General features: G+C 43.8%; 3 protein-coding genes across 3 annotated transcripts; all 3 read right to left on the minus strand.

Annotated features, from left to right (window-relative positions):
* Positions 1-39: 39 nt before the first annotated feature.
* plk1 (polo-like kinase 1 (Drosophila)) lies at positions 40-5,582 on the minus strand. The gene is made up of 12 exons (XM_071505690.1): positions 5,433-5,582; positions 4,809-5,196; positions 4,175-4,343; positions 3,679-3,823; positions 3,490-3,583; positions 3,127-3,352; positions 2,910-2,952; positions 2,624-2,721; positions 2,414-2,491; positions 1,493-1,647; positions 1,139-1,321; positions 40-986 (listed from the first exon to the last, which is right to left on the minus strand). The coding sequence occupies exons 2-12, from the start codon at positions 5,169-5,171 to the stop codon at positions 792-794; spliced, it is 1,749 nt and encodes a 582-aa protein (XP_071361791.1). The 5' UTR covers positions 5,172-5,196; positions 5,433-5,582; the 3' UTR covers positions 40-791.
* A 2,458-nt stretch (positions 5,583-8,040) lies between these two features.
* rasd3 (RASD family member 3) lies at positions 8,041-9,084 on the minus strand. Its single transcript, XM_071504900.1, has one exon. It carries the CDS (start codon positions 8,907-8,909, stop codon positions 8,274-8,276), a length of 636 nt encoding a protein of 211 aa, XP_071361001.1. The 5' UTR covers positions 8,910-9,084; the 3' UTR covers positions 8,041-8,273.
* A 5,548-nt stretch (positions 9,085-14,632) lies between these two features.
* Positions 14,633-22,518, minus strand: LOC139636657 (fascin-like). The gene is made up of 5 exons (XM_071504899.1): positions 21,441-22,518; positions 18,710-18,866; positions 18,493-18,614; positions 17,961-18,131; positions 14,633-16,178 (listed from the first exon to the last, which is right to left on the minus strand). The coding sequence occupies exons 1-5, from the start codon at positions 22,270-22,272 to the stop codon at positions 15,973-15,975; spliced, it is 1,488 nt and encodes a 495-aa protein (XP_071361000.1). The 5' UTR covers positions 22,273-22,518; the 3' UTR covers positions 14,633-15,972.
* Positions 22,519-24,288: the final 1,770 nt, after the last annotated feature.

Consider the following 24,288-nt stretch of genomic DNA (forward strand, 5'->3'; position numbering starts at 1 on the left):
CTCTTAGCAGTAAAAGATTGAAACATTAAAACCATTGGATTGTCTTGTTCAAGAGAATCTTTATTTAAACTTGTGTAAAATTAAACCATCTTTACAACACGTATACATGTTCAGCAGTCTGTACAAGTTTGTACATCTTGTTGAAAGACATCTAAAATAGACTTTTATAAAAGAGTAAAACTACAGGAAGAATGTACATGATGAAGACTTATTGACATGGTCCATTTCTCTACACACAACACAGATAAAACAGACAAAAGCAGACCAGAGAAGCTTTTTCCATCCACACAACCCATCCAATCTCAAGTCCCCCACCACATATATGTCTGCTCGGCTTTAGGGTTTCAAGTGTGACACAGATACATGAACAAAAGCAAATACACCAGAAGCAGAGGGAACCGCGGAGGAACATTACAACTTCAAGATGATGAGTTTGAACACAGGGAAAGACTGAACATTCATCATCTCTTCCCAGACTCATTTGGACACAGTCAAATCTGAGATGACGTCAGCAGGAACGTGTTTGTCAAGAGTAAGCTTCATCAAGAAAGTTAAGATAAGAGTTGGAGTGAGTTTCTATTAACAACAGGGGAGAAAAGAAAAAAAAAAAAAGAGTAAATGTCATGGTACATGTCAAAGCCTCAAAGATGACAGAAATCATTACACTGCAACCCCTCAATAAAATAAAAGTTAAATGACTGTCCCATCCGTCCTCCGAGAGGCTGACAGACAGGGAGAAATGGCCGGTGATTAAAGACAGGCGGTGATTGAAGACGTCAGGAAAAGATGGCCTAGTGTGCAGCGGTGGTGGGTTTGCTGTCCAGCAGTTTCTCCACCATGAGCTTGGCGTAGCGGATGCGGCTGGCCAGCTCCTTACAGCAGCCAAACTCCTCCAGCAGAGAGAGCTTGTAGGTGCGGAATTCTCGCTTCTCGTCGATGTAGGTCACCGCGCCCATCAGCGGACACAGGATCAGCTTGGTGTGGTCCTGCCAGAGGAGGGTTAATGAAAACAGAGGTTCAGGGTTTGCGCATCATGAAATGAGGGGAAAAAAAAAAAAAAAAAAATCGAAATTATATTGAACAGCTAATGTTAGAAATATAAAAAGACGCGGATGAAAAGATGCAGTGTGCGTCTCACCTGGAAGAAGTTGATCTGAACGGTGCCGTTGGTGAGGTGCAGGACGATGGCGCTCTTTGTTCTGAACCAGAGGGAGAGGTAAGGCAGCCTGGCAAGCTCATCTCCTTCCCGCCGTGCCATGTTTGCGCCGGCCTTCAGCAGGTGCTCACTCATGTAGTTGCGGAAATATTTCAGCAGTGTTATCTATAGGGAAGCAGAACAAGTACATGAGAATCAGGACTGTAATAAGTAATAACAGTGTTTAACCAAGTAAGCAGGACATTAAGTCATTTGCAGCATCATCCCTGTAAACACACACACACACTCAATGAAATGTTTAGAAATCATCTTTGCAGACATAATTAAGCTCCTGACCTTCTTGTTGAGAGTAGCAGGGTAAGAGCGCACGCTGAGGTAGGATTCAGCCGCCGTCTTGTCGATGTACTGCAGACTGTCTCCGTCGGCGTACATGATCAGCCGCGTGTAATCATTGAACAGCACGCCCACGCTGTTGTCACAGAGCTGGTAGCCTGAAACGCAACAAGCATTAAATTATTGTAAAAATAAAACATGAAATATTCAACAGTGCTGCATATTTCACAGCCAACATCCATGCATAACACCACAAGTCATAACTGAGATGGTGATGAATACTCTGATGGTGATCAAGAGGCTGATGGTACATAAATTCTATTTCATTGCAAACTCTAACTAAAGGCCAAGAGATATCAGTTTTGTTTCCTACAGAAAATTCTTAAACCAAGGTATGCACTGTGTGTGTGACATTTTATAGTTAAAAAAAAAAAAAAAAAAAAAAAAGTGTTATTGCTCTCCAGCGGGCAAACAATGACATCACATTACCTTACCAATACATCAACTTCTGCATTTTTAATACTGTAATTAATTTTTATTGGCTTGGCCAATTTATCCACTGGGCTCAGACTGCAACATAAAATAGTCCAACTTTTATCCATTCAGACCAAACTGTAAGATCTATGTCTGCTAGTGTAACAGAAGGTTGGTTCATGGACCAACTGGGCCTTTGCAAAGGCTGTTAAGTCAGTGATCCCCCCCCACACACACATTTAAGCCAACATTTTCACTTTTATCCGTTTCCTACAGACAACTGTACAATAAAATCAAATTTTCTTAAGTTCTCTTTTCCAAATTAGTCTTCATTGATGTCCACGAGAACCAGAATGACTAAAAATGGTTATTCTTGTCAAATCTGACTTGAATGACAGTAGAAAAGTATGAGCCCCGCTGGGAGATGGATGTGGAATCACTAATTCTTACCTAATCCATATTTGTCAGAGTAGTCCACCCATTTGCTGATCCAGAAGATGGGGATACACGCAGGATCCTCTGCCTCTTCTGTAAACACACAAACGGAACAAATGCTTTGAATGTGGTGTCGACACAGGCAAAAAAGATCGCACAACCACTAAAACGTGCAACATTGAATTGAGAGGCAGTTGTCAGACAAACCAGAGAGTCCACACTCACCCTGGCGTATGACCGCCTTGTCAGAGGGCTTGGCAGCAATGATACTGTTGAGCTGCTGCAGCATGTCTTTCAGGTGGCATTCTGACGGCTCAACCTCCCTACACACAAATAAAAACGTTCATTATCTACAAAGAAAATTCTGCATAATTATGGTACACTCACAAATGTATCTTTTCATTTAATTTCTACAAAGCAAAAGTTTTGGAGCGAATAACAGCCCAACAAATCAAAAACAGAAAGGGTAGAGAAAACATCTTCCATCTTAAACATTGTACAAACATCTCACTTTTGTACAGGCTCGTCCTTAACGTCCACCTTCTCTGTTCCAGCTGGAAAGAGGGGGGAAAAAAAAAACAAGTCATTAACACCCAGACCCCTACATTGGGATACTGATTACCACTGGTCATGAGACCTGTGCAACCAAACATTTCAGCATGCTTTAATCTGTAGACTGGAGGCTCCTTTGGTAATTTGTAGTCAGTCAAGTACTGCTGGGACCTTACCCTTGTTGTTAATAGCAGTCAGGGGGCGTCTCTGGTTGAGCTCCATAGCTGTGGAGGGTGCGATGGAGAACCGCGGGGGCACAGTGAGGCAAGTAGTGGGCAGACGTAAGGGGATGTAGCCAGATGTTAAGAACTCGTCCGCTATCAGCTCAGCGATGGTGGGCCTCTGGGCGGGATCAGCGTGCAGCATCCGCTTGATGAGAGAGGACGCGGCCGGGTTGATGTGCTGCAGAGAGAGTTGTGAAATCAGGTCATGAGGAGTGTGGGGTACAAAATATGTGAAAAAACAAACACACATTATGTACACACTATACTTTGAAGGAAATCTGAAAAGAAATTGTGCACTTTGTTAGTTCATCTTACCCAGGGGATGGTGTAGTTGTTTTTCTTGATGCGGTTGTAGGTCTCCTTCAGACAGGAGGTCTCGAATGGGGGCTTACCCACCAACAAAGTGTACCTGAGAAAACATAGATGGGGAGGAGGTTGAAGTGACTGGGCTGAATCATGTGGAATAGTGTCTGTTCCCAGGAGTGCTTGTGTTTCCACACTTACAATATACACCCAAGCGACCAGACGTCCACTTCATAGCTGTGGCCTTTCTTGCAAAGCACTTCTGGTGCAATGTAGTTGGGCGTTCCACACAAGGTCTTCTTCCTCTCACCATCAAACTCGATCTTAGTAGCCAGGCCAAAGTCCCCTAGAGAGGAAAAGCAGACAAGCTTTTGTAAAGCAGCAGATGAAAGAGTATTGTTTTTGTGTGAAGTTAAGGGACACATTAATGTTTTTAAAAGTGCTTCCTTTATTCTCATTAAGGGCTCATTTGTGTGTTTGGTCCTCATGAGAAATTTCTCCACCCGTCAGTGTAAACAACTCATCCAGGAAGTGTGATAAATGTCTAACACGAGGGCACGGGTGTGTCATATCCTTTGTTACTGGGCCGGAGGTTTGTTTTTTGAGTGTTGTAAATGGTACTGGTATTTATTACCATCATTATTGTAAGAGAACTGAAGTTTACTTATAACATTTGCAAACTAACTGTGGAAATTACCTATCTTGACCTCCATGTCATCATTGAGGAAGATGTTGCCCAGTTTCAGGTCTCTGTGGATGACTCTGTTGTTGTGCAGGTACTGGACACCCTTGAGCAGCTGTGTCATGTAGTAACGGGCCTCTGGCTCAGTCACGGCCTTACGACGCTTGTGCAGCTCCAACAAGGACTGAAATAGAAAAGAAAACGATTGGATTAGTAAGCATGTTATCGAAGCAATGAAAACTATGAAGAAACACTTAAGACCAAGTTTGTGACTCAGTTTTTTTGCTGTGAGACTTGAAAAGGCCACTATGGCCATAATACACAGGGATGTGTTGTGAAATTGTTTGATTTAAAGTAAAGTTAAAAATGTTAGTGAACGGACTGGACAAAGGATCCAAAGCAGATATTTGTGAGGTGACCAGCTCAGCACAAAAAGGGGTGAAATTCGGCAACAATAAAGCATTATTGTCTATAATTATTGAATTAATGGCAATGAATGGCACATAGTGCACCAGTTCAAATTTTCATTGACTTTTCCCATAAGTTAAGCTGCCTCCACTAGGGCAACGGAAGACACCGCCGTGATAACCGTTGGCCCTGAGAAGTGTGGTCAGTGGAGAGAAAGCTCGTATTTTCCACATAGACTCACCCTTCTCCTGCAGATTTCCAGGACAACAAAGACAAAGTCGTCGTCTTCGAAAAACCCGTGGAACCCCACGATGTTCGGGTGGTTGAGGCTCTTGTGAATGGCGATTTCCGAGGTCATCTTCTCCCTCTGGTGCTGCTTCAGGATGAGGGACTTGGGCACGATTTTTCCGGCGAAAACCTGCTTCGTCTCTACATCTGTGATTTCATAACATTTGGCGAAGCCACCTTTTCCGAGGAACCTTCCCCTCGAGTATCTCCTCATGGTGCGTGGGTCCACCAGAACATCTGGGATTTCTTTGAGCGGAGCTGATTTCGGGTCGACATGGACCGACGGATTCGCCGGCTTCGCAATACCTGCACTCATTTTGGACTAAAGTGCTCTTCGGCGTCTTTAAAAGAAATGTTTAAAAAAACAAAAAAAAAAAAAAAAAAACTCTTCAACAGTCGAAGTATCGATAATAGCCCAACCGATGTTTGTTCAGTCCTGGAAGCTAGCTTGCTCCCATAAACTTCTGAATTCAAATCAAAACTAACGTTAACCACCTTTGAACGCGAACGTTATTCAAACATTTGATTCAACAGTAAAATATATGACATATAAATCTCAAAATTAAAAAAAAAAAACCTGAGGCAGAGGTGAAATTAATCGCCAGACTCGTCCCTCGGTGGCCGCAGCGTTACCCCGTCCTGGCTTTTGACAACAGCTTCTGGTACAAGTTTAAAATGCTGCCTCGGTCGTTACGGCGCTCTCTGATTGGTCCCCTCGATTTGAATTCCAAGGCGGTACAGCAAAGCATCTTGGGAAGATTAGTGCAAAAATAGCCAATCACAGACCGAGAAGGTCCCATTCTGCGATGTGATTGGTCGAATGGCTGTTGATTGTTGCTCATGGGTTCCTGAAACACAGTGCTGACGGGAAATGTGGTCCTAGTGGGATTTAATCAAACAGTTGTTGAGCACAAGTTATTGCGGATTTCGTGGTTATTTACAAGGTTTTTAAAGTCTTTACTCAAATAAATATCGCAATGGCGCCGTGTAAAATCCTCAGTGTAAATCTGACTAAAACATCTGCCTTTAACATTTTGGTCAAGACATTTTTTTAAATTGCAAAGGGTCAAAAGTGAAAGTATGTATCTCTTTCTGAGGAGCAGACATGAGTTTCTAGCTCACTGGTTATCAGTGTTGGATAGTAACTGAACTCAGATTGTCTGATCAGCCACATCCCCATTTTTGCCTGCAAATGGTGTACCTAAAATGTTATTTTTATAAAGTCATGATGGGTGTTTTTTACTATTTACATCACTTGTTAAGATGAAGATACTGTTTAATTGAAGCTTTACAGTTCTTATGTGATGGATTAATATTACCTTGCCTGTGGTTTTCTGTGTGTTAACAGAAAACCACAGGCCACAGAGAAAAAAATGAAAGTGAATTTACAATATACAACTTCAAAACAAATGACCAATAAACTAAAATAAACTAAAACTTAAACAATTAAAGTCTGAAGGCTAGAGTTTTGACCAGGGCCACAATATGATGGATGGAGCGCTCGTCATAAAGGGCTATATAGTTGACATACTTCAGAGTTGCAAATTTCTAACAAATTTGTTGTTAATCAGGTTATGGAGACAGAAATGCTATGCAGTAAACATGGAGCTTTGGGGGGCCCTGGGCAGCTTGCACAGTGGGCAATCCCGCCCTGGTTATACGCCAATAATAGGAATACATTTTGGGGTGCTCGGCTGTGTATGTGTCTTATGTTTTTATATTATGTATAACTTCCTTCCTTAAAAGAATGAAAACAATGCAAGAAATCCAATGTGCTTACATGTTATACTTCTGCACTTCTGTAATTTGATTTCTTTTCTGCAACTCATATGGAAGCACCAAATTCCTTTTCATTTAGCTCACTCCTTTTGATGAATAACACAGGGTGCAGTCCAACAGCATTATATTTTTAAGCAACATCCATGCCACGTCAAACAAATCTATTTGTGTATTTTGTTTCATCTTTTCTTATAGTCATTTTGTGGCCCTGGAAACAGTAGCCTACTCCTCTTCCTTACTGATCCTTTTGTGCCCATGAGTGTTCTGTCTGTTCTCAGCAGCAGATTATAGAACTGACATGGGGATTAGTAGAGAAAGATAAGAGGAGAACAAGTGGATGAGGAGAGGATGGATGAATGAAAAAACCATGAGATTCGTGGGTTTGTTTAGGATCCTTGTTCCACTTGAAAGTGTGTGTGTGTGTGTGTGTGTGTGTGTGTGTGTGTGTGTGTGTGTGTGTGTGTGTGTGTGTGCGCTTTATGCAGAGAGGAGCTATTTTTATGAAGCACTGACTGATCTAAATATTCCCTCCATGCATCCGCTGAAGATAACAATTGAAGGTGACGTTCATGATGAAGTGGGTTGTCCTGATTTATTCACTGACCCACAGTGACAAGTTTAAATTACAAATTCTAATATCTAAATGTTTGTATGTTGTAGGACTAATGGAGCAGTAGTGTGAGAATGACTAGGCCCTGGGAACTTTCACATGAAATTCAACTTCGAAGTCAGGAAAACTATTTAGTATAAGTATAAAATTAAAGATGAATGTTGGTTAGGAGGTTCTTTACACCAAATGAGCAGGAGTGAGAGCCTACTTATACAAAATCATCTGCAATGGATTTAGAAGAAGGCAACTCAAGTAGTGTTAGTCCAGTTTTGAGGTAGCCACATGTAATCATCTGAGCATTTCTATTTTTTGTTATTTCATATGTGTACTCTGCTACATATCAGAGTCAATTGTTGTAATTTTCCCATTTACATTTATTTGACAGCAGTTACTAGTTACTTTGAAGATCAGGTTTTTACATATCAGTATGTAAAATCTTGTAATTAAGATTAAGACACCTTTTATTAGTCCCACAATGGGGAAATGTGTAATGTTCTAGATTATATTGAGCAGTTAACATAGCTTTTCTTCAGCTACAATATAAAATGCTGCACATAAAGACAATGTTTACTTGATACTTACAGTACATTTTTGCTGCTACTACTTTTATCATTTGTCATATGTAAGGTTGTAAATGCAGAATCTCTACTTTCATACTGGGGTATTTTCTACTTCTATTTAAATAAAACGTTCACTGTTTCGTTGGACAAAGTAAACTCTGTTAATATGTGGTAATTAAGACTGAGGTGTATTGAACTTAAAAAAAAAAAAAAAATGTATGAAACAGCAGACAAAATCACAAAAGCTATTTTATTGGCATTTCATAAAAAATGTCTACACAAAACACATATAAAGTGCATGGCATGTAAGCCGGGCTTCCCTTTAAACCATCATAACGACCATTATTGTCCAGATTCAGGATTGGTAAAGTCTCATAGCTGCAGTTCACTGGGGGCGTGTCCACCTCTGCATCACCCGGGGGGAGCCACACCTGAGCCGGACCTGCTCCGGCTCCGGTGTCCGCAGCTCCTACGACAGGACGCAGCTGCTGTTCTTCTTCAGCGGCGGCCTCTTCTTGGCTGCGGGTCTGGGCACCGTGTCTCTGCGCCTGCGCAGTGCGGGGCTCGGCAGGTGATGCGGGTCCACCTGCCGGAGCAGCGCGCGGAAGACCCCGACCGCGTTCCCACCTGTGCGCGCGGACGACTCAACGAAGTCGGCGTCCCACTCGCGCTCCACCGTGGCCATGACGTCACTGGCCAGCAGCACGCGCCCCTCGGCCTCGCCGAGATCCGCCTTGTTGCCCACCACGATGAGGGGCGCGCTCTTCCCGCCCCTCAGCCGCAGGATCTCGTCGCGCAGCCGCCGCACCGCCTCGAAGGAGCCCGCGTCGTCCACCGCGTACACCAGCGCGAAGGCGTCGCTGTGCCGGATGCACAGCTCCCGCATGGCCGGGAACGAGTAGCTGCCGCTCGTGTCCAGGATCTCCAGGCGCGTCCTTCCGGTCCCCGCGCGCTCGTACTCCAGCACGTGGAGCTCCTCCACCGTGCGCGTGTGCTTGTGCTCGAAGCGGTCGTGCAGGAAGCGGCGGATGAGCGCGCTCTTCCCGACCCCCGCCGCTCCCAGGAACACCAGCCGCACCGCGTCGGGACGCCCGGGCGGAGGCATGCTGCTCCGAGGGTGTGTGTGTGTGTGTGTGTGTGTGTGTGTGTGTGTGTGTGTGTGTGTGTGTGTGTGTGTGTGTGTGTGTGTGTGGCCCCGGAGCGAACAGCTGTGTCTTCCCGAGGATAGGCAACCGCTGGCGGCGGACTGACCGCTGTGTGCTGCGCTGATGCCACAGGCTCTGATCTCTCCTCCGCAAGCTTTTATAGGCGGGAGTCGCCTCTGCTCTGCACCAATAAGATCCCTCCCTCCCGCCCTCCCTCCATCCATCCCTCCATCCCTCCCTCTATCCCTAACCCAGAGGTTAAGCACGATTCAAAATATACAGGGGTAAGGGTGGGAACTCTGTAGTTAAAGACCAGGCGCACTGACATTTAGTTGCATGGACCTATAAACGAATCTAATGTCCCTTTATTAAATGTCAACAGCCATATACTCATATTAGAGGGAGACACACCTTACCACGCCGTATAACCATGCAACTTCAGCCACAAGCAGCTCTCTTACAAACTTGGAAATCATGGGAACAAAGCAAACACACTCCCACACTCTGTTTATGTGGTGTAAATGTGCTTATGTGATTGCACGTTTATTTATTGAAAGTAACTTTCGTCAAGAGACCTGATCGAGGAGGCAGCGTGGCATTTGTACAACATGGATACAAAATGTGAAATCATGGATGTAAATGGATTTTCAGCCATGGTGAACTAGACCTCAACACGTGTCACCAGTCAAACTCACCATCCCAAGTAAACACGAGCCCATACTTGGTGACCTCTCCTTTGTTTTGCATTTTTTGGTCCATTTCCTTTATTGGTTTTGCTGTCGGTCCATTATCCCCACGTGGTTTTGTTATTGGCTTCCCTGGAACTCCAGACCTGATGTCTGGCAGTCATAAAGCAATGGTCATTCATGCACACACACACCCAAGATACGGACACACGTGCAGACATATTTACACCAGGTGTGACTCACCTCTCTTTCACCCCCCCCACAAAGATCTGCTGTTTGACACAAACACACATATTGTTTAAGTTATAAAAACATGTACTGCACACTTCCTGTTATTAAAAATATTGGAACTGTGTTTGAGTATGGTGCAGTTTTGGTTGTGGTCTAATCATTCATGAGTAGATTTAATCTTTTGGATGATTTCGACAGCCTAATGATTACCAGTAAATGGAGCACACCTACTTAGTGCACTTAGCGGTGTGGTAAAGTCAAACAGACTGATAGCACAACAGATGTGCACCAAGAGTGGGATTTTGCAGTGCCAGTCAGATCTGTGTGGGGCCATCAATCGGATGTTAGACAGCCTCCTAATATTCTCCTGAGGCGCGTCATTATTGTCACAAGATACGGAACAAAACTCTCCCTCTCCGTGTCTTGCTGACTCACACCGTCTGGCTGGACATGGCTATCAGTGGGCAAACAGATACAGATACTGTGATAAATTGTCAATGTGTGCGTACATTTTTTATCTCTGCCCTTGAAGAAGGTCAGTGTTTTCTGTTTAATATAAGGGAGCAAATAAGACAAGAGCGAATTAAACAAAAAAAGAACAAATCTGCTGACAAACTCCCTCGAGCCACTCTTTGCAACAGCACTTTCACTGGCTGCAGCTGTCCGGCCTCTTTTAACCTAAACCTGTCCACAGTTTATGGAACTTTTTTTTTTTTTTTTGAACATTTTATTCATGGTGGTTGTACAATGAATAAATGAAATAAAGTTAGGATGCTGAGTGATATTTCAACATCTTCACTGCTAACATTGAGGTATAAGGTTATGTGGTATATAGGGGATAGGTCAACTGGTCCTTGATAAGCTCCAGGTTCAGTTATATTTATATTTATTTATATAAAGTTCAATAATTTGGCAAAATTTGCAGCATTTTTGCACAGCAATCACTCGTCATACATTTGTTTGTCAGTAGGTAATATCTAATCAATACTATCAGGAGTGGTTAAAAACTGGTGAATGTGCACTTCATGGCCAAAAGTGTGTAGACAGCTGAACATCACACACATATGCAATTGGTGAACATCTCATTATTCTAAAACTATGGGATGTAACGCTGCTACATCGGCCTCCTCTAACCTCTGAGAAGCCTTTCAACAACATTTTGTCACCTTGCCGCAGGCATTTCCTCCCATTCAGGTCATTATTGGGGTTGGCCACTGACGATAGGTGAATACAGGCCTGACTCATAGTTGTTGTTTCAGTTCATAGAAAAGATGTTGGATGGAGTTGAGGTCTGGGCTTCGGGCTTTGTGCAAGAAGTCAAGTTCTTCAACAGCAAAGTGGGAAAAACATTTCTTCATGGACCATGTTTTGAAGGTGGTCTTCCCCAAACAAAGTTGCCAATTCTGTAAAGTTGGAGGCACACTGTGGTTTAAAATATTATTATAGCCTATGCTGTAGTATTAATATGCCCCTTAACTGGAGCTGGTCCACATCATATAGAAACAGATACCTCACACACTTACAGCCATATAGTGTGCAAAAGTCATCTTCATATTATCTACACTAGATGGCAGCAGTGGGCATATTAAAACCACATTACACGGCAATGGGGTTAGATCAGATAAGTGGTTCAACTATACACTGGAAAATTACTGGTGCTAGAAATATGTGCTAGATGTAGAAGAAGCAGCGCTACAGATCACACAACAAGATACAATCCTGAGACTCAAAGGAATGAAACTACACAGAAAATATGAGCTGACATGTCAGTGCAGGAAAGCACAGGTGTGAATATTCAAATCAACGATGACTATTATAACGAACACCTGTGCATTCCCAACTATGACAGGTCAAAAATTTAACAAAAAAAACTTAAAGTTCACATATTGTAGAAAGTGAGATTTTCATGTCTTTTTTGATTAGTAAGCAGGTCGAGGTGCTATACAAATACTGTGAAAGCATCAATCCACAGAGAAATGCATAACACCCACAAGCAGTCTGTAATTTTGCAGTGTCACAACTATACAGTCGCCGCCCTCAGCCATGACCCCAGCACAGCCCACCTGGGCCCACCTGCTGAAATATTGGACCTTTCAGCGCCTTTCATACATAATGTGTGTGAGTTCCTGTCTCATAAATCCACGAGATGTGGTCTTTATCAGCAGTGAAGATGCATCAAGGATTACACTTTCCTTTATGGGTTTCACTGGCTCTAGAGATGCCAATGTTGGTCACTCAGTTGGTCCACCATGTTGACTAAGACTGAAATATTGTTCGGCACTTACATGTTACTTCATGCACCTGCAGCCTTGTGGCACTTGTGGCACTACCTCTTGGGGCAAAATTGTCCCAGAAATGAATAAATATAAATGTAAATATTGTATAAATATTAGCATGTTAGCATTGTCATCGTGAACATGTTAGGATACTGGTCTACTGTGTCAGAGCAGAGCCTCAGAGAGCTGCTGGCGTGGCTGTAGAATACGTTTAGACTGCGAAGAAGGAGACTTTTCTGAACACACGAAGAAACATTTAATCCCTCAATTTATCTGCAAAATTCAGAACCACCCAAACTGTAGATTCATGCACGGTTTTCACTGAACATTGACAATATCCTCTTGCAAGAAGACTGTGAGTAAGCTCTTCTCTCCCTGTTTAAGCTCTGTCACAGACTCATAACCCTGACTGACTCAGGTTTCTCCTCTCTTATGCATAAATGCAGGAGAAAATCTGCTCTGCTTCTCATGGTCGGCAAAAAACCCTTCTTTGCTGCTCATCTTTTATTTTCATCTTCCACTTCTTTCATTTCCAGCTTTGTCTCCCCTGTGCTTGTTCTTCTCTGCCATATTAGCGTTTTCTGGCAGGCAGATTTGGCGAGAGCCTGCCGTGTTTTCTCTTACAGATGATTTTGCACACAACACACAAACACAGACTGGCTGAAAAGACATGGGAATGGGGGTATTATTGTATCAGTGTGAGCAGAGTAGAAGCTCCAATTTGATTAGGGACTATCACATGTCTGTGTTATCATGAGGTTTTTATTTACTAAGCCTCCTTTCACTCACTTAGTGTCAAAGAAACTGTATCTTCAGTTATGTGATGGATTGACTTTGAGTAACCTATTACAAGGTTTACTGAGATTATTGATCAATATGTGTCTGTTACCTCTCCGAACATTCATCCTCCTCGAGCCCCATCCCTGCCACTACCTGTTCCCATGGCAACATGCAGAGCTCCTGTACTGGACGATGAGGGATGTCTGTTGGTCTGTTCCGGTCTGTGTCTGTATCAGAACACACAAGTGGAGTTTGGCACACGTTAGAGCGACTGAGTGATTTTCTGAAGAGGAATAAAGCTGCGTTTCCTCTGCAGGAGGACGGAGAATGTGGAGCAGGTTACCTCCCTCTGCCCTTGCCTTCCTTTCTCTGCTACAGTTTTGGCTCAGTGAAATCTCAAGGGGACATGATTCAGGCGAATTTCTTCCTTCTCCCACACACAACAGCATTTGCAGAAATCATGACAGTGGATTTTTTTTCTTTGCATGACAAGATGGTCGCCAAGTTGCTAAAAACTAGAACTAAAGCCATGACATGGCCCCACCCATTATCTCTTCATGCTTAAAGGGAAGGAAATTGACACCCAGTGCAGCACTGTGGCTCATTGGTGTGTTTTTAACAGTTCAAAACTGAAGCTCCTGGGCACAGAGGAAGAATCTATTGTATAACGGGCTTTGGCTACACAGACAGTACTTGTAGAAGTTCATTACTGAATATGGGATTTATTGGCAATAAAACAGTTTTAGCCCGGTGGTCATTGTCGCATGACGAGAGCTTCAGCCATTGTTGTGTTAATACAGGGAGTTATGATCTGCTCTGAGGAGCGCTACATCTTCAGGGCAGATTGGAGGCCACAGTGAGTCGCTATCGGAAAGTGATGAGACGTGGCTAGCTGGTTAGCGTGCTAATGTCAGTGGAAAAAAAGGCGTGATAGACAAGAGTTAGCATTGGCCTTTCTTTCCACCTCTGGAGACAACTGTTGGTGAGTAAAGGAATGAAGTTTGATGCTGAACTCAGAATCTTTCCTCTAGACTGATGAGTAAAGCTGTTAAGATAAGATCGAATAAGAAATACTTTATTTATCCCAAATGATGCTAACGTTGGCTATGTAGCAATAGCAAAACTTACAAATAGCTCCTCTGAACAATTATGATTATTTATTTATTGCAGCTGAGGCTGATGGGAAAGTCATTAGCTTTGCAGGTATTTGGTCATAAACCAAAGTACTGGACAAATGAAAAATCTGACCCGATGATGGTGCTATGTGAAAAGTTAAGGGATCACCAAAGTTATTACTGTTCATGGGATCAGCAAAGACCGTTGGCTTTGTCTTGTGGGGACCATGAATGTCTTTTTTGTTTTTTTTGTCAATCCATCTTTTCGTTGTTGAACTATTACAGTCTTGAATTAAGTTTTGAGATATTAGACTCTCTGATTTTTGCCAACACCCCAGTATATGGAGGTGAATTGAATTTTGTTTGTGCAAACCACAGCTATGTAAAATTACATTTCTGGAAACAATGGCCCCCGTTATTCCACAGTTTTCTATCTTTGGAAGAAACTACAACCGAAGTGTGCAGTGTTGTCCATAAAGTAAACCGGTATCAAAACCTGGACAAACAAAATCACAGCGATGTGCACAGAGGTAACAGAAAGTCTGTTAACAATATTTTGATTGAAAAAAAAAAAGAAAGATTAAAGGAGAAAGTCCACTGTTAGGAGGGAAAACTTTATTGGGGTTTTTATTCAGTTCAGTTCAAATGTAAGAACATGAAAAAAGAAAAGGCTGTAAAGACAGATGCTCTATGAAAGGCACAGCCACAATAATAGCCAGAGAGATGACTGACTGTATCATTGTGTTTACACACCAGCAGCAGCACCCAATCTAAGGCAGACATTTCATCACAACAGACATGTGCTTTTAACTTCTCTCAAATCAAATTATTGTGCAGATTTTGAGTCACTGGCTTTTCACAGTTGGAATTATTGTATCTATTACTGCATATTGTATGTAGTCTTTATGTGCATTTGAGCGTGTAGTGTGCAGTAACTAGGCCCTTTCCACCACCACCTTTCATTTCTTTCTTTTTTTAACTAAGAAGGCTCCGTCAGTCAGTCAATGCTTCAAAGCTCCTTTAACTCATCCTCCTTTCACTTAGCTCTTCATGACATAAATTAAACCCTTAGGAGGAACCAGAAAGAATTGAGTGGATCTTGTCTTGGAGGAAAACCTTTGACCACTGACTTCTTTCTAAACATGTACAGTTTTTCTCTACCTGCACATTGAAGACTGAGGAAGGAAAACTGGAGACTGCACAGGTGAAAAACTTGTTAGATCTGCCAGCCATGTCCCATTTCTCTTTTTACAGCCTCAACACATTTATGCATGTAAAGTTTCCATGGTTACTATGTTTTTGAAGCGTTCATCAGTGACAAATAAAGCACTATTTACAGCAGAAACATGTTAATCAGTTTCATCCCTTTATCTAATGTGCTTTATGCTTTATAGTTTGAAAAAAGAGCAGGAGATGAAAGCAGCACAACAGAGCCAGCAGGACATTTAACAGGAGAAGGTTAGATATTGTAACTTATGAGTTATAGCATTCTACATGTTCGTTATACCAGTAGTCACCACAGAGAGGCACGACTAATAACAGTAATCGTCCTGACATTTATCAGGTGTAGCTTGTGTAAGTTTGACTGGAACTGAAACATTTCATGTGCAACGACACTATGATTCATTCATTAAACACATCAGAACAGCAAGTATTTCTAAATTCAAATCTCCAGTAAAAAGCCCAGTAAGAAGAGATAATGACCAAGAAGGAAAAAATAATAAAAAATAAAACACCTGTAGTGCTTTGGTGCGACAACTTCCAGTTTATCAGCTTCACTTTCAACCACGCATCCAGACAAATTCACAATTACACACACACACACAGGCGCACACACACATATGCAAAAAAACAAACAAAAAAACAGCTACCTACAGTATCTATCAATAGTTTGAAGCATTGTGTCAGATAGTGGTGAAGTCCGGCTGTGCTTTCTCAGTACTCCCAGAGGGTGGCGCTGTCCAGGGAGTCGACACTGGCCTTTAGACTCCCAGCGTGGTCTCCTTTAAGGTACTTCCCTCCCAGCACACGAATAGCCATCTTGTTGAGGTCACAGAACTCAAGCAGGAACTGGACAGGTGTGGAGCTGCTGCATACCACCGCTGTGTCGTCTCCAACGCACCAGTACTTCCCCTGGGAGTCTGCACAAACAACACACACTTGATGTAGCCTGACGCACACACAGTGCCTACAGTGCTGGGTGATGTATGTTCATCTATGTAGAATCATTTATTAAAGCAAAGAGTGATATGAAAATATTTTTCACATAATCTTCATTTAAATGTTAAATTTTTTTTGGATAAAACAGCATTACAACATCCCAATTTCATCACAGAAATGAAAGTGAATAGATAAAATAGATGGATAGAAAGATTGAGCTGGCTGAAATGTTAAAAGGTTTCAGATAGCTGAAAGTGGAGCTATCCAGCCAGAAGATCATATGACAATCTTTTTGGCTAGAATCGCAGACCTGCAATCACGCTCTTCATCTTGTTTCCACTCTGATTTTATTGTGAAAGTCCTGACTGGAAGTTGTGATTCGTAACTTTCTGCCGCTTTGATGCTTCTGTCCAATATTTGTCTGCTTGCGACTATTCTTCACCCACAATGCTGTCTTTTGTTTACAAACTGTGTGACAGCCAATCACACTTTCTGCTTAGTTAATATGGAGTATTTGTTATTTATTCACGTGGTGCTATATGTAAGTGTTTTCATTCAAAATTTGATTTTTCATTGTGTGGACAGATTGCAATGCCCACATCTTGGACTACAGCTGGTGATGGTGGTTCTTATTGTGCTGAGGTGGAGAACCCATACATGTGGCGCTACACCAAGCTCGCCAAGCCTGCGGAGCAAATCATGGACCGCCATCACCATCTGCAGTTAGCGGGATCACTTTCTATCAGTAAACGATGGGCTGGTTAGCAGTGACACTTTGAAAATTAAATATCTGAATATAGCATCTTTTAATGACACAATCTGTAGGGTTCATCTGAAAAGTAGATCTCATTCCAAAGTCAGATTGCCTACCCCGAACTGACAGTGGATGACCCATATACCAATGCTATTATTCTGATTATGTTTTAAATATTGATTTTCCAGTTAAACAGGTGAGCACTATTTTAAAAGCCCACAACAAACATCATAAAATCTAAAGGAAACCCACAGGATTTATGTGTACAGAATAATGTAACCTGATGCAATTTCTTGCATTAAACTAGAATTACTGCTGGAATGAGCTATGGTGAGAATCTCCCCTTTAGTTCCCGAGTTACAGCAATGAATAATGGCCAGAAGTGTTTTTGCAGAAAATGATGATGTCACAGTGAAGTTGACTTTGACCATTTTGGTATAAAATGTCATCTCGTCATCATTTCATCCTATTAGACGTCTGTGTTAAATTGTGTCATAATTAGTGTGTGAATTCTTGTTTTTGAGGTCACAGGTGTTCTTGATATATCACGTTTACAAGAATGGGATGGACATGAAGTCACAGTGACCTTGACCTTTGACCTTTGACGACCAAAATCTAATCAGTTTTTTTTTTCACATTTACTAAATTTTTTTAATTCCCTCAAGAGCTTGTGAGAAGTTGCATTTATGAGAACGGAACGGCCGGACGGACTGTTTCCCTCAAGTGGCCAAAAAAATCAATTAATGCAGGTTTAAAGTCAAATGTGTCGGATGAAAACGTTTATGAATGTGGCACGCCCAAGTGCTAGTATCAAAAAAGACTCTGTGGCACTGCGTCAAAAACAGCAGGAAGCCGTCAGGAAGCTAAAACATATTTTATACACACTGGGCTTTATTTTAAGCCTTTAGGTCAGTAGTCATTTGAACTCTTAGACTTGCAGTAAAACATGCAAGGAAACCACATCAGTTCTGTGAACTGATTATTCTTGTATTTTAAAATGATGGCTCACCTTTAAGGGAATAAGCTCCATCTTTGAACTCCAGCTGGAAAACGTCGTAGGATGCTCGGTTAGAGTCCAGGGTCGGCATTCCAGCCTTACGAGCCCCGATGAAACCATGCTCACCACGAAGGACGATGATTGGACGGTTGATCAGCTTCATCAAGAACTGTTCGGCCTCTCCTGAAGAGACAGACTGATAAGGGTTGTGTCAAACTGATAAGGGCCTTGTTTCCTAAAAGCATCTTCAAGCTAAGATCATCATATCCCATGGACATACAAAGGTACAGAGATTGTCTAAACTTGAAGATGCTTCTGGGAAACGGGGTCCCTGGTCTGTTATTTCTCCCCTTTAGGGGGGGACAGTGGACTGAGATAGTGTAGCCGAGAACAAGCTCCGACTCTGGACAGAATCCTGATTTTGCTCAAACCTAAAAGAAAATTAACAATTTTACAACGCACTCAAAAGGTACGTGTATGTGAAAACAACTCGTTATCAGTTCTTGCTCCTTTTTTACAACTTCCTATCAGAAACGTCACTGACCTGTGTTGTCAACAGTAGCAGCCAGCTGCCCGTTCTTCTTGGCGATCACATACTTGCCATTAGCCGCACGCACACACACGCGACCGTCACGCCACTCCAGTTCAAAGTAGCTGTTGGCCGATCTGTGACACACACACATTGACAAACCCGATGAACAGACTGTGGGGGATTGTCATGTGGGAACTAAAAGCATGTGACATACAACGTGTGTGTTTACTTGGTGGAGGCAGTGCACTGCAGTCCTCCAGTGGCTGTCAGGGTCCAGTATTTCCCGGCAGCGGTTCTGAAGGCACACTTCCTGTCCTCACGACTCATCTCCAACTGGAAGACTTCCTGGTCCCCTTCCTCGTCCTGATTGGCTGACAGGTCCATGCCTAGAAAAGTGGGGCAGTCTGTTGTCAGCTTTCATTTGTCTCCAGAGGTTTTCCTCCTTGTCTGAAACTCTAATTCGTTCAATTCAATTCATTTCATGCAGCTAATTCATGAAGTCACCCAGACAGACTCTTAAAGAGACAGGACATCTGAGCCTGCAGTGCCTGGCTGCCAAAGGTGTGGCCTCACTGATTTGTTGTATTATCCCACCCACACGGGTGATGTGTCAATCCTGAATGGGCTAATGTGACAGGAGCCAAAGAGCATGGTGATGATTACAGAGTGAGCAGCAACGAAGCAAATGAGAAAATACAAGAGTTTCACTTGTTAATCAAAAAGGCTGTGGCTGCATTGCATTCTGGTCTGAAAAGGAGAGTGTGTCGAAACGCTTTTTCTATGGTGATTTTCCAAAGCTTCACACTTGAGACACACATTCTTAAAGTCCCCTGTGTTAACAAATAGTTGCCTATTTACACATCCAGCAGACAGGGAGCAATGTTAGCGTTCATCTGGACTCTTGTTTCTGGCCTCCTGAGTCCAATAACACTGGGGAACAATTTGAAAAAAAAATTCTGTTGAGTTAGATTTTTATGCTGATTAAAACTAAAATTGGCATGCGGATTCCAAAATTGCAGTCAGTTTTTTTCGAGCGCGTCAAGTTTTTTCTCCACAGCCTACCCTCCAGATAAGCAAAATTCCACCGATTAGCTGTAGTAAGACTTGCCATCTGATTACGATTGGACTCATCAGCGGCTACGTGGCAACTTGTGTGTGCAGTCACAATAAGACAGTGCGGTGAGAGGAGTGTGCAGCTCCCAATAGGTCAGTACTCTCAATATCTGCAAACAGAAAGCTAGCATAGTAGGAATTAAGAGGATTTGTGCTGGCTTTTCTCTTAACCTTGTAACCATGGGCATACCGTTGTAAGTTCTATTTCGTTTTATGCTGTTTTTTAAGTTTTCAAAGCTTGTAACTATTCCATCTTAGTACAGTATTTTTCATATGTTTTAAGAAAACGGGGATCCTATAGTTCAAAAACTTGACGTGACAGAGAAAAACTGACCCAAAAATGGATTAAAAACAGCTGTCAGACCTAACTCAACAAAAATTGTGCTCCCCAGTGTAATCACTCTTCTCACCAGGTAACTGCTGCCTTTACCTGTATGGTGGGTTCACTGAGCATTTTTTGCTGAAAGCAGCTGGCACTGATGCTGAAAATGAAGTTGGCGAAAGTAAATCAGAACGGTGAAGCTGAGGACTGCAAAACCAAAGCAATGAGCTTAAAGACACTGAAACCATCTGTAGAGCTGAGGGGCACTGCAGAGCTCAGTGATAATTCTCTGTGGGTTTGTCACTATAAGTGGCACCTCTTACATTACAAGTAGTCAAACAAGCAGTTATTATGTAATGATATAAACTGGTGCAGCTTTAACACTTTCAAAATTAAGACGTTCAAATTAGAGATCTGAAAGACTTTTATCTGGACCTGCAATTTGCTTTTAAAGACTTTCCTTTAAGTAAGGACATGAGGCTGTATTTCACTCCTCTTGAATGACTTAAAACAGCTGCGAATTTCATCACCATAAAGTTCACAAAAAAACCCCCACCTTGCTCCTAAATAAAGGACTGACATCAAAACCTAATTTTTACTGTCGAGCTCCCGGTTGACGAAAATGCCTGCACATGCCAACATCGTGCCTACGCTCCATTTGGATTTATTGGACTAAAGAGTCAAAAGCGCACAAGATACTTTAGAAAGAAAGATTTGTTAAGGTTCAACGTCGGTTCGACACCATATCTTTGCATGGCCACTTCAGTGAAAGACCAGGTCACAAGTCAGCGCCCTACACTGCCCTTATTCAAACAAAGGTTATCTGCCGTCTTCCACAGTCCATCTCCCCTGGAATGCACACACACACACACACACACACACTATTTCTGCATCCATTAAAGTAAATTGACTGCATGGATAAACTGCTGTCAAAGATCAGTCCCATGTTCCTGGAATGAGACTGAGTGGCAACAAGACAAAGAGGTTGCGTGCGGCATCAAAACCCACATTCAGCAGGACTGTCTGAGTCCCACCTCCCTCCTTTGTGGCCTGTTTTCTCTGCTTCTCCTCCATTTTATCCCTTTTGTCTCCTCAACAAATCCCTCCTCGTTGTCTGTCTGTTCTCGGTCTATTCTGAGGTAAAGAATGATGGATAACTGTGGACTGGAGCTGACCCTGAACCAGCAGCCACAATGCAGGGGTAGAATTACTGCAGAAAAATGTCAAGCTAGGCAGAGACTGGCCAAAAGGAGGGAGGGAGGGAGGGAGGGGGGAGAAAGTGAGAGCATGATAATGAAAAACACATGGTGTGAGGAAAAATGAAGAAGTCTACAGTTCTCTCTCTCACACACACACACACACACACACACACACACACACACACACACACACACACACACACACACACACACACCAGAATGATGCAACAGCTGCTCCTGGTGTGTGCCCAGTTATGCAGTGGCTTCATCAGTATGCTGGCATCTGGTGTCTCTCTCTGTGGGTCCGTGGGGCCGCACAGCCTCACCTTGCCTGGTGGAGACGTTTCTCTCGTTGCCCGCGGTCAGCACCACCTGTGCGTGGCTGCGCTCCAGGCCGAACAGCTCGTCCTTCCCCACCCGGCTGCTCCTCCCGGACTTCATTGTGCCGGTGGGGCCCACGGGGGCCAGGTAGCGCCCGTTGCAGTCGCGGAACGCCACTTTTCCGGAGCGGAACTCCAGCATGTAGCCGGTGTCCTTGTCCGTTTTGGCGGACAGGGCGCCGTCGTTGCGGAGGAAGCGGTTGTCGGAGGTCTCCAGGTGGTAGCGCTGGTCCCGGTACACCAGCGTCACAAGCGAGTCGACCCCCCACGGGACGTCCCGGTCTATCGACACCTCCTGCGGCTGCCCCTGCGCGCTCAGGTGGGCGAAGCGTTTGCGCGCAAAGCTGTAGAGGTTGACCTGCGGGTGCACGGCCAGGTGCACGCTCCACCTCTCCGCCGGGGAGGCCGTCTGCGCAAAACACGTGATCCGGTCCTCGGCGCCGCCGAGGAAGCGGCCGTGAGGCTCGGACTGCAGCGACCACCGCCCGTCCTCATGCGCGGTGATAACGAAGCGGCAGTCCCGGCCGCGCGTCTCGCTGTCCGCGGTGACGTTGCCGTCTTTGTCCGTGGCGAGATAGCGGCCCAGGTGTGAGAGGAGGAACACGGCGCTGCCGTCCTCCCCGGTCTGCTCCAGGGTCCACGTCTGCTTCTTCTTCAGGCTGCTGGCCGAGGCGTTGATCTTGAAGCCGAACATCTCCGCCGTCAGATACTTGCCGTCGCTGTTGATGAGCCCCAGCGGGATCTGCAGCAGGTCCCCGGCGGCGCCGTTTGCGGACATGATTGTCTTGTGTCAAGAAGAGGGAAGAAAAGAGATGCTGTGCTTGAGAGGGACAGGGCGAGAAAGAGAGAGTGAGTGTGGGGGCGTCTGAGGGAGGGACGGAGAGAGGCAGAGGGAGAGAGAGCTGCTCTGTGCAGACTGATGATGAGTGTCCTCTGACTGGAAATCAAGACTGCCTCTCCAGAGCTGCAGGAGTTGCAGGACTGGGAGTTTTCTGTTTTTTTCTAACGGCAGTACACGCCCCAGATGCAGACAGAGGAGCTGCAGGGAGACTACTGCAATTTTGGCAAACCACCCCACCCCAACTCCCTGCAACCCCACTGTATACACACACATACACACACACACACACACATACACAGTATATCCCACTGAGGCTGTCATCCAAACCATTGCCATTAACTAATTCCCTTCATATCCATATTTCCCCCCAACTTTCCCTCTCTCTAATTGAGATCTGCTCACCCTCAGTTCCACATGGATAGAGCCATTCACCAACTGACAGACCACTGTTTGTCTTCAGGGCCCTGTGTGTGTGTGTGTGTGTGTTGGCTATGAAACAGAGACAGATGATCAGTGGGGAACTATGAGAACACATCTATCTATCTGTCTATCTGTGTGGCCAAAGGTCTGTTCATACTTTGTGTACTTTCTGCTTGGGGCTGTTTTCACGGTCTCCCTGTTAGGGAAACCTCAATGTTGTAGCATACACAATAATATTTTAGACAATAGTCTGCTTCAGACTTTGTATGAACAGTTTGGGCAAGGTCCTTTCCTGTTTCAACATGAAAATGTCCTTGTCCATAAAACCAGGTCCATAAAGAAATATTTTGGTTGGCTTGCACAGAGCACTGACTTCAGTCCCATCCACCACTTTCTGGATGAGTCAGAAGAGAAGCTATAAGCTCTCCCTCCTGTCTCTCCCTCTCTGCCCTCTCTGCCTTTAATTGCCCCTGGTGACATTCTGTCATGGTAACGTATATGTGCTGCAGGGTGAGAGGTTATGTCTGTTATAACGTTCTCTCCCCACCCCGCTCTTTCTCTCTTTGTCTCACACACAAACTCTACACTGTATGATCTGAAAATGCTCTGCTTTGCAGGCCTGTGGTGAGCGGACCTGTGTGCAGCAGTGCATGCAGGGAAAATCAGATGACAAAAAGCAAATGAAAAGTGATTACTGCTTCAGTTGTTTCCTGACCTTGTTCTCCGTTTCCATCTGCTGGTCTGGTCAGCCCTGCCTGCCTCTTCCGTCCAGCTCCCCTGGGCTCTGTCATGACTCCTGCCCGCATGTCCGCCTTTATTTAGACTGGAGAGACTGTTGACGGGCGTGTGTGCTTATCTTTTCCTCACACCTAATACAATAATATCACCAAAACCTCATTAAACTGTATCCAGTTGTTTTGACTGTGTGTTTGTGACTGTGTTCACAAAGTTCACAGTGAGGAGTCCTGTTGTCCCCAGATTGCCTTTGTAAAACTGAAATAACTTGCACTTACACTTTTGAATGTAATAGGAGGAAACTTGACACACTGTCTTCCTCCTGTTTTCCACAAGTGAAAAATCTGCACTAAAGGTGGGAAGATGGGAAAAGTTCATGAGTAGCTCACAGCTGCCGCTGCTGCTGTTGTGTCGTTCAGTGTTTATGTAAATTACTGAGCTGCAAAGCCTGTAAGGCATGTGTGTGTGTGTGTGTGTGTGTGTGTGTGTGTGTGCGCCTCTGTGTTGATGTGCATGTTGTTGTGCCAATCAAATGAAAAATAATCAGGGACAATTGTGATAATCAATAAACTGTATCAGTGCCTGGTAAGAGCTCACTCAGTTTTGAGGTTTTGCTTTCAGATCACTGTAAATTGAATATTTTTGGGTGTTTTGACTATTATCTAGACACAGTGAGCAGTTTTGCCTTATTGCTTTGGTTTCTGGGAACACTGAGTGGGTATTTTTCATTAGTTTTGACATTTTATAAATAAAAGGATTGCTTACTTATTCTCACTTGGCAACCGGATAGCCTGAAGC

The sequence above is a fragment of the Trachinotus anak genome, unplaced genomic scaffold, assembly GCF_046630095.1.
Source record: "Trachinotus anak isolate AG129_WGS33_773 ecotype Australia unplaced genomic scaffold, CSIRO_AGI_Tana_v1 ptg000019l, whole genome shotgun sequence".
NCBI classification, from domain to species: Eukaryota; Metazoa; Chordata; class Actinopteri; order Carangiformes; family Carangidae; genus Trachinotus; species Trachinotus anak.

Coding starts and splice junctions, on each gene's coding strand:
- LOC139636657 (XM_071504899.1), bottom strand. CDS start 22,272: ATGTCCGCAAACGGCGCCGCCGGGGACCTGCTGCAGATCCCGCTGGGG. Junction 18,867..21,440: donor AAACGTCTCCACCAGGCAAG/GTGAGGCTGTGC, acceptor CCACTTTTCTAG/GCATGGACCTGTCAGCCAAT. Junction 18,132..18,492: donor TGCTACTGTTGACAACACAG/GTCAGTGACGTT, acceptor CTGTCTCTTCAG/GAGAGGCCGAACAGTTCTTG.
- rasd3 (XM_071504900.1), bottom strand. CDS start 8,909: ATGCCTCCGCCCGGGCGTCCCGACGCGGTGCGGCTGGTGTTCCTGGGA.
- plk1 (XM_071505690.1), bottom strand. CDS start 5,171: ATGAGTGCAGGTATTGCGAAGCCGGCGAATCCGTCGGTCCATGTCGAC. Junction 3,584..3,678: donor TGGTCGCTTGGGTGTATATT/GTAAGTGTGGAA, acceptor ATGTTTTCTCAG/GTACACTTTGTTGGTGGGTA. Junction 987..1,138: donor TTCAGATCAACTTCTTCCAG/GTGAGACGCACA, acceptor CTCCTCTGGCAG/GACCACACCAAGCTGATCCT.